The 19,324-nt window shown below is 35.2% G+C and overlaps 1 protein-coding gene across 1 annotated transcript in view; it reads left to right on the forward strand.

The window, feature by feature from the left end:
* The window catches only part of HCRTR2 (hypocretin receptor 2), a 101,592-nt gene that overhangs the window by 63,874 nt on the left and 18,394 nt on the right, over positions 1 to 19,324 (forward strand). Inside the window, exons 2-4 of the mRNA XM_029945120.1 lie at positions 779 to 957; positions 6,140 to 6,383; positions 13,736 to 13,851. Of these exons, the coding sequence (XP_029800980.1) occupies positions 779 to 957; positions 6,140 to 6,383; positions 13,736 to 13,851 (539 nt within the window). The remainder of the gene's footprint in view (positions 1 to 778; positions 958 to 6,139; positions 6,384 to 13,735; positions 13,852 to 19,324) is intronic.

A 19,324-nucleotide genomic window follows, 5' to 3' on the forward strand; every position in this document is an offset into this window, starting at 1 on the left:
GCAGATAGGATAAACGTCATGGCTGAGGCAAACACTATAGGTCATTGAAAAGAGCTAGCTCCTAATTCATCTCACTTCAGTAAATATTTCTTGAGTCTCTACTACATGCTGAGCACTAAGGAAATAGAAAGAAGAATCAAAGATTGGTCTTTAACTTCTGGGAATCATGATTCAAAGTCAAGTAAAAATGAATGCAGTCTTATGATCCATTGAGAAATAAATGAACTGATTTCAACCATGGACTCAGAATTCATACAAGTTGACTGATTCAGGGAAAGTAGTACAGCCTTAAATCACCTTCCATCTTCTATGTTTATTTGTGGACCTTACAGGAGTATTAATTAGCTTGGCAGCATTTCCTTATCAGTACCTATTGTCCTTGTATTGTTACTGTCTTAGTCTTTTTGGACTGCTATAACAGAATACCATAAACATAGGTGGCTTGCCACCTATGTTTATTTCTCACAGTTCTGAAATCTGAGAAATCCAAGATCAAAGCTGTAGCAGATTCAATGTCTGGTGAGGGCCAGTTTCCTGGTTCATAGGTAACAGCTTTTTCACTGTGTCCTCATATGGTGGTATGGGCAAGGAATCTCTCTGGGGACCCTTTAATAAGGGCACTGATCCCATTATTGAGGGCTCTGCCACCATGATCTATTAATCTCTGGAAGGCCCATTTCCTAATACCATCACACTGAGTGTTACGATTTCAGCATAAGAATTTTGTGGGGACACAAATAGTTCTTAATGGTAACTGTTCTTTTTTCCTCCAAATTAGTTTGTGTGGCAGTGTGGAAAAACCACCACATGAGGACGGTAACCAATTACTTCATCGTCAACCTTTCTCTGGCTGATGTGCTCGTGACCATTACCTGCCTCCCAGCCACACTGGTTGTGGATATCACCGAGACCTGGTTCTTTGGACAGTCCCTTTGCAAAGTTATTCCTTATCTACAGGTAATTGTTTTTCACACATCTATTAATTCAAACACAGAATCTACTGAAAAAGTATTTTCAGTTAAGTATTGAAAGTATTTTCAGTTTTGATCCTCTGGTAAATTAGTGAGCTAAGAGAAATATACTTTCTTAAGGAATTAGCAAACTTAAGAAAAATAATACTTGATACTTTCTGGGTAAATAAGTTCTGGGAGAAAAAAATAAAGCAACCGAATCCTCAAATCCTCATTATATGCTGAGCAAACCTTTTATTTCTTTGATCTCTAATTTTCCCATTGTAAAACAAGGAAATTGAACAAATTAATGATTGACCCTCTTCTAGCTCAAATAAGCAAAGTCTTTTTATTTTTATTTTTATAAGTGGTTTTGTAATGGATTTCAGTGTTGGTTTTGAGTCAGACTACCAGGTTTGGAATCTCTTTTCTGCTATTTATTGAATGTATGCTATTGATCCAAATACATAAGCTCTTTGTGATTCATTTACTATAAAAGGATAATAATTTTTATTATATATATAATAATACTTATTATATATATTATATAGTGCATTGAGCAGCAGAGAAAAATATCCTCATTGGAAGGAAAACAGTAAGAAAAGGGTCTTATGGTTTTTCATAAAGACACTGGGGAAATTAAAAATAGCAGAGTATTATAATATATCACCATCTCTTGGTTTTAATAACCCAGGGGAAAATTTGAGGGGTTCTCTTAACTTTCAAGATGGCTTCAGTTGTCCAGAATCTTCTATTGGCTGAGTGCAAATATTTCATGCATTCTCTGCAAACAAGAAGATCCCCCAATGATCAGTGGAGTGATACAGCATCCTAGAGTTGGTACAGTCCTGTGGTAATACAGTGATAACTTCTTATAGACCAGGTATTTCAGATTCTCCTATGAACATGCAAGGACACATTGGATGCAGTGTATACCCAATGAGAGATCCAGGGAATGGGTCTCTCATAAAGTTATTGACAGTACTATTTCCTACAGCACAACTTATTAGCAAACCCTACAGTGATGGAACATCTTCATTTCCTGAGAGATTCTGTCTGCTTCTCTCTCAACAGTGCTCAGTCTAGTCAAGGCCTCAGTTAATTCTCTCCTCCATAGGCCAAGGAAAAACTTCTGGGTAACCAGAAGACTGAATCAGACGAAAAAAAAGTTAGATCCAGTCATTACCTCATCAGCATTGCTTCTTTACGAAAAGTTATAAATGTACAAAAATACTGATGCACTGGTGAAACTACTGTCTCCAAATTTTCTCAAGATTTATTGCCCATTTTTCATAGACCTTCCCCAAATGATGTGAACAGTATCAATGGGCAATAAGCCATTCATTTGATTTTTAGTAGTTGTTTTTCCTTAGTTGTGATATTCTGAAACTGATGGCTTTTGTCCCTTTTATGAAACTTATATCCTACTTAATGTTTAAAAACGTATTATAAAAACATCCAGCCAGATTTTAAGGTTATTTAGTTGTATTTACGATTCTTTGGACATATACTAACTTTCTATGACATACATGTTCTTTTCTTCTAAATACAATACAATACAATACAACACAACCTTTAGGCTTATGACCAATTTACAGTAACACTTTGGAAATGCTGAAAAATCTTAAAAAGCTCACGAATGTAATAAAGCTTAGCTGAATAATTCAAGTGCCCCTTTCGTATCTTTAATAATTCTATAAATCCAAGACCATTAACATTTACTGAGTTCTTTAGTAAATAATAAGCATGAATTTCTTAGAAAATTATAATATATTTCATTTTTCCTCTCACAGCTATAGGAACAGTTGGCTACTTTTTTAGAGTGACTTTTTTTTTTTAACTGCAGAAGAAGGTCTGCACAGAAAGTGTCAGGAAAAGAACAAAGCCAACTGAGATGAAAGTAGTGGGTGGAGGGTAATGGGATAGTCTCCCTCACTCTCTTGGCCACACATTCCCACTTTCCAGTATATTAGTTCCTGTACTCACATCTGTAATGTGGCAAAAATTTCCATTTCTTTAAAAAAATTTTTTTTAATTTTAAAATAATCTCTGTACCCAATACGGGGCTCGAATCACAACACTGAGATCAAGAGTCGCATGCTCTACTGACAGAGCCAGCCAGGCACCCCAAAATTTCCATTTCTACTTGCCGTAGATCTCTGATGTCTTTTTGTCATAAGACAGACTCATTATCTACCAAAGCAAGTCTCCAGCATTCCCCTGACCACAGGGTGCCCATAGTATGGGTGAAAGATCAAGCTCCTGACAGCAGAAGTTCACATCGTCTTATTTCACTTCCTTTGCTATTACATTGATTTAAGCTAAAGTCAAAATCTAAATGAAAAGACACCCAGAAGTCCACTTCTAGAAGTGAAAGCAACCACGCACCTCTCATATATAATGAATCACTTAGAATGAGATGCAATTTTATATGCCCCTCAAGAAAATGTTGTTAATGAGATGCTAGTGTGTATTATCCACCAGCAAATACAGTAGTCAAACAGTGTGTATTAAATCATTGATTGCCAAGGGTCCATTCAGTGGGTTCTATTGTTAGATGAACCTTGTCAGCATATTCTTTTGCGTTGCTCCACATAACAGAGAAGGTGCTGCTCCTTGGCTCACTGTTGGGACTGGGTGGCAGTCCTTCAAGTGAGTTGCTTTTTAATTGGTTATTACTATTTACTAGTAGAGGAAAATACTAGAAATGACTTTTGAATTTGAGCCATGCTACTTCTATCCCATTCACCCATGTCGATTAGAATTCATGAGTGATGAATCACTAGTCCTTGTTGAGCATTTTAAACTTCTGATAGCTAGTAGACTGGGTAAATACAGCCCTGGCCCAGCAACTATGAAGTGTCAGCTGTGTAGCTCTAGACTCCCATACTTCTATTCCCAAGTTAGCAATAGTATTGAGGGGCCCTGAGTGCTTGGTATATTTGTAAGGAGAAAAAAGAGGCTGGGAGGTGAAAGGGTTGGTTTGAGAAGGACACTTGAATCACCTCTAAGATAGCACCAAGTAATTCTCAGTAGTCATCAACCAATCTAAGCCTTCTCTGATAGAGTTCGGCCTTTAAGGTTACACTTGACATTAACATCCAAGAATTTAGCTTAGGCCTTTACTTGTAATTTCTGTGATATTTCCTCTGTTTCAATTAAAAGCAGTCCATTTCAGGGGCACCTGGGTGGTTCAGTAGGTTGAGTGTCTGACTTCCTCTCAGGTCATGATCTTGCAGTTTGTGAGTTCGAGCCCTGCATTGGGCTCTGTGTTGGCAGCTCAAAGCCTGGAACCTGCTTTAGATTCTATTTCTCCCTCTCTCTTTGCCCCTCCCCTGTTCATACTCTCTCTCGCCAAAATAAGTAAACTTTTAAAAAGTTAAAAAAAATTAAAGAAAAAAAAGCACTCCATTCTACTTAAAAGCTAGAATGCCAAGTTTGAGAATGGAAAGGAAAACCAACAGTATAATCACCATTCTCATTGCTATAATCATAATAAGTAATAACAGCTACTTACACAGCATTTATCTCAGAGGTCAGGGCTAGGCATTTCACATCTGAACTGACTCTCCCCATAATTCCATGGTTGGGTACTATTATCATCCACTTTTACAGATGAAAATACTGAGGTATAGAGAGGTTAAGAAACTTACCCAAGATCATACATATATCAAGTGAGATGAGTATCATGCCCAGGAAACCTAGTTGCAAAATTGATTTCAAGTACACTGCCTTTCCCATAAAGAAACAAAAGAATCAGAGTACAATAATTGTCAGTTTCACTCATTTAATAGAAAAAAAAACATACACATTTGGCATAAAACTATAGAATGGATGGCCCAACATTGCATAATAAGCTGGTGGGAGAGTAAAAACAGATAGGTCGTCCTGACTCTTAGTCCAGAGACGTTTCTCCTGTGCTGCACAGGCTCTTTGATCCCTTTCCATCATACGTACCTAGAGCCAATGCATCAACAAGGAAGGTCCTGGAGGAGGAAACAGAGGTGTCTACCCTTCCACGTGTGGTGGGATCAGTACAACCAGGACAGGAAGAGTAGACAGATCACTGGACTACACCTATTATTACCTTAGGTAATTACCTTAGTTGAGTCTTATCACTGTTCCTTAATTTAAAAAAAATTATTAAGTACGTCAAATACTGTGCCAGGTACTGGGCATACAGTCATGAAAATAAATAAATAAATAAATTAGTAGCAGTCCCTCCTGCCACAGAACTTTGCTCCAATAGAGAAGAAAGACAATAAACAAATTAAACAAAATAATTGTATTATATCACACGGTACTTACCGTAAGTACTGAGAAGAAAATAAATAGAAATCTGTAACAAAAAAAGGAATGAAGTTTTTTTTTTTAATGATGGGATTTTGAGACTGATACCAGAATCAACGATTCATCCAGAATAGGAGCATACACTACATGTAATTACATAAACTGATCATGCGGGTATAGGCGTGCTTAACATGTATCTTTACTATTTCCTTAAAGTTCCAAGTTAAAGTACTACTCGTGGTGGTGTAATTATATGCAAATCTGTACTAGGTTAACCTATTGAAGCTTGAGAGGCAAGTTGCTAACATCAGAAATAAGCAAACTATGGTGAAAAGACCAACACAGGATTCTCTTCTAACACAACTCTTGCCTCGAGTTACATGCTAGAAATTAACCAACACACAAATAGCCTTTGTTATTTGAAAATACAGATGGCAGTATCCATAATTTAAAAAAATCCTAGTTAAATGCAATTGTGATTAAATTTCTAAATACTTTAAAAGCTACACATGTCATTATCTCTATAAGTGAGAGTTTTCTAGTTCAAACTAAACATATATGTTTCTATTTTTTTTTCTTTTTGAAGGTATTTTTTCCCCTGTCAATGCAAGATAAAATGATGACAGTATTCAAAGAGTGCCTTATCACAAATTGAAACATTTGGCATAAAATGCAGTGTTTTCATAGCACCTTTTTCATGTTTCACAGGAAATATGTTTTTCCCTAATGTCTTTTTAATATTATTATTATATGTTTTAGGGAAGAAACTTACATGAAATATTTTCTCACCACTTTGAGTCTGATTATCCATGTGACCCTTTCTAATACGGTAAGGATAGTAAGACTGGCTCCATGTAACCCTGAGTGCTTCTCTTGTCCTGTGCTCTTTCTCTCTCTAGACCGTGTCGGTATCTGTGTCTGTCCTCACCCTGAGCTGCATTGCCTTGGATCGGTGGTATGCGATCTGTCACCCTTTGATGTTTAAGAGCACAGCCAAGAGGGCCAGGAACAGCATCGTCATCATCTGGATCGTCTCCTGCATTATAATGATTCCTCAGGCCATAGTCATGGAATGCAGCACCATGCTCCCTGGCTTAGCCAATAAAACCACTCTCTTTACAGTGTGTGATGAGCGCTGGGGTGGTAAGTACATTACAGGCCACAAGCGGAAATTTATATTACGGCTGCAAACTAAAATTTTGATTTGCATACCTATCGTAAATGACCTTGTACATTTTACTGACATCTGTCAATACAGTTTTGCGAAAGCATGAAAACCAAGTTGAAACCCAAAACAGTTTCACCTAGCTACCTCTGTCCTTTGGAAATGACTGCACAGTTATCTGGTTTTCATATTTTTCAGGTAGAGAATGAATAGAAGAGCTTTTCCTAAAATTCAAATTTCATTATGCAAGCTTTTCTTAAAATCTCTATACCAAGAACTCATTCATACAATCCAACTATATATTCCAGAATGACTAACAATTTGCAGGATAGTACAGTGTTATATTGCCTTAAGTGCCACCTTCTCTAATGGGCTTCAGGAAAAACTGAGAATTTTCATTTTAAAACCATGTCCTGCCTGGAAACCTGACTGGAGTTGAGTATGTAGATTTATGCTCTTCTCTAAATCAAATTATCTAAACTTTCTGTGTTTATTCATAAAATATTAAACTGATAAACTATCACTGACAATTATTTACCAATTTAAGAATTATATTAATTATGGGGGCACCTGAGTGGCTCAATCGGTTAAGCGTTCAATTTTTGATTTCAGCTCAGATCATGGTCATAGTTTGAGGGATTGAGACCCAATCCGTGCTTAGGATTCTCTCTCACTCCTTCTCTCTCTGCCCTTCCCCTGTTTGTTGTGCATGTGTACATGTGCACAGTCCTTTTCTCCCTCAAAATAAACATTAAAAAATAATTATATGAAATGTGAATCGTTTTAGGTTTCAAATCTGATATGTATAGCAGTTAAATTTATAATTTTAAAAAAAGCTTTATTTATTTTAGAGAGAGAGCAAGAGAGCAAGCAAGAGCAGGAGAGGAGCAGAAAACAAGAGAGACAAAGAATCTGAAGCAGTCTCTGGGCTCTGAGCTGTCAGCACAGAGCCCGACGTGGGGCTTGAACTCACAAACTGTGAGATCATGACCTGACTGGAAGTTGAATGCCTTACTGACTGAGACACACAGGTGCCCCAATCTGATATGTCGGACGGAAGTTTGAAGGGCTTCTACTCCTTCGGTTAAAAACTCTCAGTGACAGCCTTTAACGTTTTTTTGTAACAGTGGAAACATTTCTATCAATAGCTGATCATGGCACAAACCTGGACAAAGCAAGAGAATCAAACAATACTTCATTTTAGTATAGCATGTGCTAGTTAGAAAATTATTACATTAAATTTGAGGAAATTGATCTGCCCTATTCTGAGTAGGTATATAACAATGGCTCATACTTAGGAAATTCAAACATTAGGAAAGCATTTGTTTATAGACAGATGTGCATTTATGCTTATTAGAAAATGTATCAATAAAAGCCATGTGCCCCATGGATTGCTTATGGACCTGGTATTTTCAAGTATTTGAATCTTTGAATTTATATTAATTCCTACCTTCGTACTTTGATTGGAACACTGAAAAGAAAAAAGTCAAAAACTAAAAAATTAGGCATATGCTTTCACTCTAACAAGATAAAAAAAAAAAGGCACTGGGATCATTTTTCATATATTATCCAAAGATGTATATTAACTAAAATTGCAGACTTTGGTGTCTATTACTGCTAATATTAACTAGCTCTTTTTGAAATTGAGATCTTCCCTTATTTTCTAACATTGCAATTCATTTGCTGTGTGTTTTCTGGATCATCTTCACTTTCCCCCAAATTTCCCTATTAACAGTGCAGACAAAAACAAAATGAATGGAAAATCCCAAAAGGGTAAGTCTATTTCTTAAGAGTCTTAAGTCCCATTTATTTAATGTTCAAACAATATCTCAAGTACTTAGGATATGCCAGAAATTACACCAGCCTGGCGAGAAATAGACTGCCTATGGGAACACATTGTAGGGAGCGAGACTGAAAGGCAAATAAACAAATGTTTATAATGTGATTAGTATTTTAATACACTTGTATACAAAGTGCTAGGAGCACAAATGAGAGAGCAAACTCAGTCCTGGCTGTTTGAACAAATGTTTACAAAGGAGCTGCTAACATTTTAGCAAAGAATTAAAGAGAAGGAGAAAATTTCCAGACAGGGAAAATAGGAAAAGGTGTCCAGAAAGGGAGAAAACCCCCACCCTGAGAACTACCCCTGAAAGAAGAAAGAGGGTCTGAACTTGCAGTTTCGGCAGTGTAGGTATAAGCAGTCTAAAGAACTGTGTTTGGAGAGATGGTGGTTCAGGAACCAATTTCGACCTGTCACGTAATTTTTATACAGTGAGTTACATTTAGAAATCAGCCTAAAGATCTCTTGATCAGAATGCTTTAGTTAACAAATGATGAAACTGAATCATAAATTATTTGCTAATTATGAAGCGAAGAGGTATATTTAAGTTTAAGCTCCCAACTCAAAAGTTGGATTAAGTTTGTGAAAATGGTAGTTAGATTAAAACACCCACCTAGAATTTAACATGTGTCAGTAGTATTTTCTCTAAAATATTTTAGTAATGAGTTTATAAGTTTGTAGACTTTTATAAGATTTTATTTCTTTTTTAACGTTGCCCTGAATAATCAAGCTGCATTCACTTTCATTAGCAAAAAGATTGCAGAGCTAGGGAATCCTGGCAGTTACTCTGATTAAATAAATAGCCTAGCCAAATCATTTTCTAATTATTTTGAGTAAAAAACATATAAATATCTAAAACTCATTTCAAACTTTAGCATTTATTATCTAGTTGTAGCAAGGACATTTTCCTAAAAAACAGCAACTACTACTGAATATTTAAAATTCTAAAAGCCTTCAGAAATAATTTAGGGAAATTATTTGAAAAATGATTTTATATTAGCCCACAATTACTTAACATGATTATAAAGGCTTAAATTAAACCATACAAAATTAAGTTTATCATCCACAAAATCAAACAGTAAAATTTATAAAATTAACTTTTTGCATATGAAATGGAAATGTTAATCACTTAATGTTTTCAAGAACATGAAAGAATTAAAGTACTTATCATTTTGATCATTAGTCATTTTTTTATTATAAGGATTTTTATACAGTATGAGCTTTCTTTATATATGCTTTTTTGAAGTCCATGCAACTTAAAATGTTAAAGTTCAGACACATGTGTGATAGTCACAAGCTAAAAAGACCATAAGAGGTTCTATTTTACAGTGTTGGCTCTTTAAAGTTCAAACATCTTTAAAGTCTGAAAACATTTAGTCCAATTTTTAAAAACTTGTTGTGAAATATCTTCTATTTGAGATTAATTTATGAACTGCTTCTTTTTGTATCCTAAGTTAAATAAATAACATAGTTATAAAAGCAGACAGCGATATCATAATTGTCCTACAACCAATATATTACAGCATAGAAGGAGCCAATAAACAATGTGGTCGCTTGATCCACATCTATCAAATCACTTTTAGGAAAGTCTTGCAAAGGCAATGTGACTCATGGTGCAGAATAACTAAGAACTCTGTCTCAGCCTTACTGAAAATATTACCAGAAATATTTAACATTTTGCGGATAAGTTATTTCTGAAACTCATTATTTTTATTATTGCCAATGGTTTGTAAAAAAAAAAGAAAGACCTTAAGCCATAATTTCTGGAAGACACACTCAGTATCCAAAACAAATATATTAATATTTATTTAAATAATCTTTAAAATATATCTTTGTATATGTTAGATTCATTCACACTCCTAAAATTTTTAAATTATTCCAAAATTATATCCATCATTTCTTGATTGCTTGGTTTGTAAAAGCACAATTTCACAGAACATATCCTACTGGAAGGAAGGTAGCTTCTTTTTTGTACTCAAAGATATAATTGTCTCACCATTCATCCAACATTTAATGAGTATATGTTGTCAAACATTTTCTAGACCTTGGAGATTCATAATCTCTCTGTTCTTGGATCTTACTGCCAAATTATTCTTTGGTAGTCTGAAAGAAAATAATAATGGAGCCCCTCTTTACCGTCAAACTAAATATAGCATCAGGCCTATTATGAGATATTGAAAATATATGTACATATATTGAATTTCAATATATATGTTACATATACATATAACATTTTATTAGAGAAGATGATAAAATAAATTAAAGATTCAAGTAAGCTTTAATGGATCCATAAACTTTGAAAAGACAGTCTATAATGGAATATTTGAGAACTTTAGTTTGTTGGCCCATTGAGTCCCTGATAGGTGTAACATGAAGGACAAAGTGTTTGTAGGTTATGGATAGTTAGATTAACATGTTGGCTTAATAATGTACCTTAACTCACTGAGGTTAAATCTTGCCTTGTTAACATAGGATATTATTCTTTAATCTCTGATTTTGAGGACTAAATAAAGATCCACTTTTTCTCCTTCATTATCGGTTTGGTATATAAGCAAGAATTTATTCAGATTGTGCCTATTTATTATTTGAGTAGAAACACCAATTTTAAAGGGTTATCAGTCTTTAAGATGCTATTTTATAATATGAGTGCATAAGCACAACAAATTTCATGTAACTATATTCTAGGTTATATATAAATGTCTTAAAAATATAGAAGACATTGTTCATCAAGTGCAGAGAGAGTTTAGAGAAAGTTTCAACACATTAAACTTAAAATTCCAATGGCATTTCAGTGTTTTCAGTTAGCTTAGATAACTGTAAGTATAGAATGAAGAATGTTAAGGCTATCATGTTTCCCCAATTATTTACAATACTCTCTTTATTAAAACAATCAATCCCAGTCTGCAAGATTAATTTCACTTGATCCACTTTTCTCTGTGTAGGTGTTCATTATCATAATATGCATTTACCAGCCAATTACACATTTTACCAACTATTTATAAATATACTGACCATAGAATGAGCTTTCTCTCCCATGTTTTAAAACCCAAACTGTTATCACGGTAATGGTATCCATTGCTGCAATTAAAAAGAAAAATATTACCTCTCAAGTCTACTCTGCTTTGCTCACTCAGTTTAGTCTGAGGTAGACCTCAGGGCTTCACACGTATGTCATCTGCAAAAGTGTATTTTTATGTGGGAAGCTCATGTGACACTTTCAAAACAAATAAAGGTTCAAAGCCACTCAGGTACCTGGGAAGATTCCAGGTCATCCTCCAGTCTCCTGAAATTGGCTTACCAAATACTGCTCTGGCTGTAGCACTTCAAAGGGAAAGGCTGTTATTCCTCCAGTCCCTGCTCGGACTCTATCACTTCTTATGTAACTGGCCTGTTTTATGGGATAAACTTAAAAGGAAGTTAGAAACAGATGCGCTAGGTGTGAGCCAGTTGGGCCACAGAAGAGCTAAAAATGACACCCCACATCAGTCTCTTGGTTGCTCTTTACCAGAAGCACAGGCACCCCGCTGTTCCCTCTGAAGATTACAGTCAAGAAAAACTTCTACATGAGAAAGAAGATGGGGTTTTAGAAGGAAAAATAAGGAGAATATTAAACTCAACCAACTCTAGAAGATAAAGCTATGGACTCAAGATTGTGGACAATATTCAACTCATAGATATATTTAAAATATATTCAGTAACAATTAAATGAATAATTGTTCAATGCATGTTATCAATTATTGTGTTCATCTTCACAGTTACTCTTAGTTCATCCTGACTGTAAATTGTCCTTACCACACTTGATCACATAACTGAGTCTTCATGCTTCTACAAGACCTTTCTGAAGCAATGAAAAAAAGAAATAAATAAAGCGTGGAGGTAATAGCATTATCCCTCAATAATAATAGTGGAGCTAAGCTCATTGCCAATATCAAAGTCAAGTAAAGCTGCTTAAATAAAGGTAACTGGATCACTGTGATATATTCAAATACAAGTATGGGGAAAGTATCCTTGAAAGCATTTATTTATTTTTTTTTAATGTATTTATTTTTGAGAGACAGAGAGAGACAGATCATGAACCAGGGAGGGGCAGAGAGAGGAACACACAGAATCTGTAGCAGGCTTCAGGCTCTGAGCCATAAGCACAGAGCCCGATGCAGTGCTCAAACCCACGAACTGTGAGATCATGACCTGAGCTGAAGTCAGCTGCTCAGCCGACTGAGCCACCCAGGCACCCCTCCTTAAAAGCATTTAAAAAGTCAATAGGTGCTCCTGGCTGGCTGAGTCAGTGCAACATGTGACTCTTTTTTTTTTTTTTGTAATTTTTTTAACGTTTTTTATTTATTTTTGAGAGACAGAGAGAGACAGTGTGAGCAGGGGAAGGTCAGAGAGAGAGAGAGAGATACAGAATCTGAAGCAGGCTCTAGGCTCTGAGCTACCTGTCAGCACTGAGCCCGACATGGGGCCTGAACCCACAAACTGTGAGATCATGACCTGAGCCAAAGCCGGATGCTTAACTGACTGAGCCACCCAGGTGCCCCAACATGTGACTCTTAATCTCAGGGTTGTGAATTCGAGCCCCATGTGTGATGTAGAGATTACTTAAAAATCAAATCTTTAAACAAATAAGTAAAAGCAATTAAAAGTCAGTAATAAATATATTTAGAAAAGCTAAAAAACTATATTAAACCACAATGTTATTTATTAATTGAATAATTGACTAATAAATACTTAATCTGTGATATGCTTCACTTGTATATATAGACTTAATGGCAAGAAATTGCTATAATCCTAGAGGTGCTTATGACTAAATAGATGAATATTTAAAAAGGTGATTACTTAAATATTAAGTAAAAAAACCCCAAAATATCATTTTTATTAAAAGTACATTGCATACATACATACACATACAAACAACATACTGAGAGAGAAATTTTACATTGTTCTGATAATCAACAAAAAGAATCATTAAATGTTTGCTGTGTTTATTTTTCCAAAATTTTTCTACATTTGTATATGGGGGTACAACTGGGAATAGTTTCCCATTTCTCAAGAAACTTATATTCTAATGAGGAGGAATCAACTGAGTTTACATTCTTTTCCCAAAAACATTAACAATTAGATTTAGATTGTCTTGTTTCTTTTTGCAAATTCAATTATAGCACATTCCAAGTTAATTTTTATTAATTAGTCTAGATATAATTAGCCAAAAAAAGTTCTTTTTGATAAATGAATGCTTGCCTTTAGATAGACTATGTTAACACAAATTAAAAAATGGTTAATTGTTATGCTTCTCTGAGTACATTAAATGAAATTAAAACTTCACATTAAGTGTGTGTGTGTGTGTGTGTGTGTGTGTGTGTGTGTGTGACATACCAGTGAAGTCATATAGAAGTTGTATGTGTACTTTGAGGGCAAAACATTGGCAGACATGCCTTTAAAAAAATCAGTGAATTATGAAACCAGATTTTATTATTTTGGCTTTCATTTCAGGTGAAATTTACCCCAAGATGTATCACATCTGTTTCTTCCTGGTGACATACATGGCCCCACTGTGCCTTATGGTGTTGGCCTATCTGCAAATATTTCGTAAACTCTGGTGTCGACAGGTATGTGATTTCAAATAATTTATTTATGTTTTCTTTAGGATGTGCTTAAAATAAAAGTTAACATATTGAATCAACATAATATGCCTACCGAAAAACTGTATTCTTCTAAAAGAATAAGGCCCTAACCATGGAAATATGCCTAGGCAAATATTTATGGAATGTATCTTATGAACTGACTTAATGATTTTAAATTTTAAAGCTCTGTGATGAATTGATTTGCTTTTTGTCTAAGACTCATATAAATTTTACTTTGTCAAGTAAATAACAAAAATTCTTTGAAGTTTCCTGAGATTGCATGTAAATAATATTGTCATTTAATGAGATTTATGTAGTGTACTTATTATATGGGTTAAATCTCCAACTTCAAAGATCTTATTTTTTTTAGTACAGTAGAGAATCAGACAGAATTTAGAATTTTAGAAACTGTTTATAATGCTGATTTGGGAGTATTATAATTTGTTAGGTAATTTGCTCTCTCAGTGAGTGTATTTATTCTCTGTTGCTCATTCATCAAGTATTTATCATATCATATTTATTCTGCACACATAGCTGATAAAAAGCTGAAAGCCCTTGTCCACATCACTGATGAATTCATTGACTAGAGGAGGGAAAGAGTCAGATGCAGAGTGAAAATCATCTTCATCAACATAAGCCAGAGCATCTGAGTGAGTCCTGGTGGAGGAGTGTTTAATTCAGAGCAGGAAACATTTAAGGTGAACCTTGATGATTCAAAGTAAATCAAGGACAGATAAATGTAATAGTTTATAAAAGTTTAGACCAAGGATATAGCTGATACTCTTATACATTTTATCTTAAAATGCCACACCTCTAGGAGATGTATCGCTCTCTCTCTCTAAACTTACTGTCAGTACTTAGCGCTCATCAGGCTTCTGGAATCCATGCTTTGAGTCTGTTTGCTCTTACGTATTTTACCCACTGGAAAGAACTTACTGGACCACCTTAGTACATTAAAAAGGATTCCATAAAGCTTTTCTTTGGTCTTTGAAAGTGAGTCTTAATTTTGGGTCTCTTTCAAATTTTGTTAGTCAAAGCAGTTTTTCAGGATACCTTTCACTGGTCAAATATGAGTAATGGTTGCATTTTTCAGCCCTGTCTATCTTAAAATTCCAACTTTTTTTCTTTTCTTCTATTTGTGCAAAGAAATAATTTCTTTTATAATATTACAAATGTAGCTGGTACCAATACTTATCATCATTCTGATCTCTACTCTTCTCAACTAAGTAACAGATGTGTACCCCTGTAGAACACGAGTGGTGTCTTCTAGGTCCCAACAATATTTTCCTCAACACTCTCCACTCAGCCATGATATCACATATTTTAGGGTATTTGTTACTATTGTGCCCACGTCTTGGTAACTATTACTATACTAGTTATTTTTTGCTAAGTTATTCTGCTGTAAAAAACAGCCTTCAAGTATGTGGCCTTGCAGCGACAGTTGTTGCACAGACGTTCCACGTCAATAGTGAGGATGGGCTGTGGCTGTGTTCTTCTTGTCGTCTCATTTTGGAACTCAGTCTAAAGGAACAGCACTTCCTGAGACATGCCATTCTGGGATGAAGGGAAAGGGCAAGGAATCTGGAAGAAATATGAACTGTGTTTTAAATCTTTGCTTTGAGCTGGCATCATTTAAGTCTCCTCATATTTCATTGGCCAGAACAAGTCTTATGATTAAACTTGACCATGGAGAAGACAAGTATCCTACTCTCACAGCAAGACACTGCAAGTGAAGTGGAATCTTCTTACAAGCTGAGGAGTGAATAATTGGAAATGATATAGTACAGAGAAGTCAAAAAACACAGGCTCAAGGTTGAGACTGCATGAGATTAAATCCTGACTCTGCAACTCAATAGATGCATGAATTTTGTCAATTTCTTAAATTTCTCTGCCTCTCTTTTATTATCTTTAGAGTGGGGCTGCATAGCATCTACTTCACAGAGTTGTTACTCTTATTTGATGAATTAATTCAAGTACCTAGAGCACAGAAAGTGCTCATCAATTAAAATACTTTAACAGTATATACTATTATTCATCCTGTCAGCTAAATCTGATTATATATCTAAAATAAAAAGTAGGGTTACAGAATGGATAACAAAAAGAAATCCATCTATTTGCTGTATACAAGAGACTCATTTTAGGCCTGAAGACACCTTCAGATTGAAAGTAAGGGGATAGAGAAATATCTATCAGTCAACTGGAAGTCAAAAGAAAGCTGGAGTAGCCATACCTATATCGGACAAACTGGACTTTAAAGTAAAGGCAGTAACAAAAGATGAAGAAGGACATTACGTAATAATTACAGGGTTTCTCCATCAGGAAGAGCTAACAATTATAAATTCAGGAGCACCCAAATACATAAAACCATTAATCACAAACAGAAACAATCTTCTTGATAAGAATGTGCTAATTGCAGGGGACTTTAATACTCCACTTACAGTAATGGATAGATCAACTAGACAGAAAATTATTTTTTAAAAAATGGACCTGAATGGCACGTAGGAACAGATGGAATTGATAGATATATTTAGAACTCTACATCCTGAGGCTATGGAATTCACTTTTTTCTCAAGTGCGCATGTTACATTTTCCAAGATAGATCATAAAGCAGCCCTCCATAAATATAAATGAATTGAGATTGTACCATGCGCTTTCAGATCACAATGCTATGAAACTTGAAATCAATTCCAGGAAAAAGTCTGGTAAACCTCCAAAAACATGGAGGTTAAAAACCACCCTACTAAAGAATGATTGGACCAATCAGGCAATTAGAGAAGAACTTAAAAAATATATGAAAACAAAAATACAACAGTCCAAACTCCTGAGACGCACCAAAGGCAGTCATCAGAGGAAGGTATATTGCAATCCAAGCCTATTTAAATAAACTAGAAAAAGTACAAATTCAAAATTTAATTAGAGCACCTAAAGGAACTAGAAGGGGAGCAGCAAGAGAACCTCAAACCCAGCAGAAGAAGAGAAATAATAAAGATCAGGGCAGAAATAAATAATATAGAATTTTAAAAAAACAGTTGAACAAATCAATGAAACCAGAGTTGGTTTTTTGAAAAAATAAACTTCTAGCCAGGCTCCTCAGAAAGAAAAGAAAGAACACTCAAAAAGACAAAATCATGAATGAAAATGGATTTATTACAACCAATCCCTTAGAAATACAAGCAATCATCAGGGAATACTATGAAAAATTATATGCCAACAAACTGGACAACCTAGAAGAAATGGGAAAAATCCTAAACACACATGCACTACCAAAATTCAAATGGGAAGAGATAGAAAATCTGAACAGATCCATAACCAGTGAAGAAATAGAATCAGTTATCAAAAATCTCCCAACGAATAAGAGCCCAGGGCCAGATGGCTTCCCAGGGGAACTCTATCAGTCATTTAAAGCAGAGTTAATACCCATTCTTCTCAAGCTACTCCAAACAATAGAAATAGAAGGAAAACTTTTGGACTCATTCTATGAAGCCAGCATTACTTTGATTCCCGAACCAGACAGAGACCCAACAAAAAAAGAGAACTTCAGGCCAATATCCTTAATGAACACAGATGCAAAAAATACTCAACAAGATACTAGCAAATCGAATTCAACAGCATATAAAAAGAATTATCCATGATGGTCAAGTGGGATTCATTCTTGGGTTACAGGGCTGACTCAATATTCACAAATCCATCAATGTGATACATTATGTTAACAACAACAACAAAAAAAGATAAAAACCATATGCTCCTGTCGATAGATGCAGAAAAAGCATTTGACAAAATACAGCACGCTTTCTTAATAAAAGTCCTCGAGAAAGTTGGAATAGAACGAACTAACTTAAACATCATAAAAGCCATTTATGAAAAGCCCACAGCTAATATCATCCTCAATGGGGAAAAACTGAGAGCTTCCCCCCTGAGATTAGGAACACAACACAATGTCCACTCTCACTACTGTTGTTTAACATAGTGATGGAAGTCCTAGCATCAGCAATCAGACAACAAAAGGAAATCAAAGACATCAGAATCGGCAAAGATGAAGTCAAACTTTCACTTTTCACAGAAGACATGATACTCTACATGGAAAACCCAACCAACTCCACCAGAAGCCTACTAGAACTGATTCATGAATTCAGCAAGTCACAGGGTACAAAAGAAATGTACAGAATTTGGTTGCATTTTTATACACCAATAATAAAGCAACTGAAAGAGAAATAAAAAAAAACTGATCCCATTCACAATTGCACAAAAAACTATAAAATACCTAGGAATAAACCTAGCCAAAGATGTAGAAGACCTGTACAATGAAAACTATAAAAAACTTATGAAGGAAATTGAAGAAGACACAAAGAAATGGAAAAACATTCCATGCTCATGGATTGGAAGAATAAACAGTGTTAAAATGTCATAATTTCCCAAAGCAATCTACACACTCAGTGCAATTCTAATCAAAATTGCACCAGCATTCTTCTCAAAGCTAGAACAAACTATCCTAAAATTTATATGAAACCACAAAAGATTCCAATTAGCCAAAGTAATATTAAAGAAGAAAACCAAAATAGGAGGCATCACAATCCCAGACGTTAGCCTCTACTGCAAAGCTGTCATCATCAAGACAGCTCAGATAGAATCAAGAACCCAGAAATGGATCTACAGGTGTATGGCCAATTATTCTTTGACAAAGCAGGAAAGACTTTCCAATGCAAAAAAGATAGCCTCTTTAACAGATGGTGCTGGGAGAACTGGACAGCAACATGCAGAAGAAACTAGACCACTTTCTTACACCATACACAAAAATAAACTCAAAATGGATGAAGGACCTGAATGTGAGACAGGAAACCATCAAAACGCTAGAGGAGAAAGCAGGAAACAGCCTCCTTGACTGCAACTGCAGCAATTTCCTACTCGACACATCCCCAAAGGCAAGGAAATCAAGAACAAAAATGAACTATTGGGACCTCATTGAGATAAAAACTTCTGCACTGCAAAGGAAACAATCAAGAAAATTAATAGGCAACCGAAGGAATGGGAAAAGACAGTTGCAAATGGCATATCAAAGGGCTAGTATCCAAAACCTACATGGAACTCACCAAACTCCACAACTAAAAAAATGAATAATCCAGTGATGAAATGGGCAGAAGACATGAATAGACACTTCTCCAAAGAGGACATCCAGATTGCTAAGAAACACATGAAATGATGCTCAGCATCACTCATCATCAGGGAAATACAAATCAAAACCACACTGAGATACCACCTCATGCCAGTCAGAGTGGCTAAAATGAACAAATCAAGAGACTATAGATGCTGGCAAGGATGTGGAGAAACAGGTACTCCCCTACACTGTTGGTGGGAATGTAAACTGGTACAGCTGCTCTGGAAAACGGTGTGGAAGTTCATCAAAAAACTATTCATAGAACTTCCTTATGACCCAGCAATAGCACTGCTAGGGATTTACCCA

Source organism: Suricata suricatta, chromosome 7 (assembly GCF_006229205.1).
Source record: "Suricata suricatta isolate VVHF042 chromosome 7, meerkat_22Aug2017_6uvM2_HiC, whole genome shotgun sequence".
NCBI classification, from domain to species: Eukaryota; Metazoa; Chordata; class Mammalia; order Carnivora; family Herpestidae; genus Suricata; species Suricata suricatta.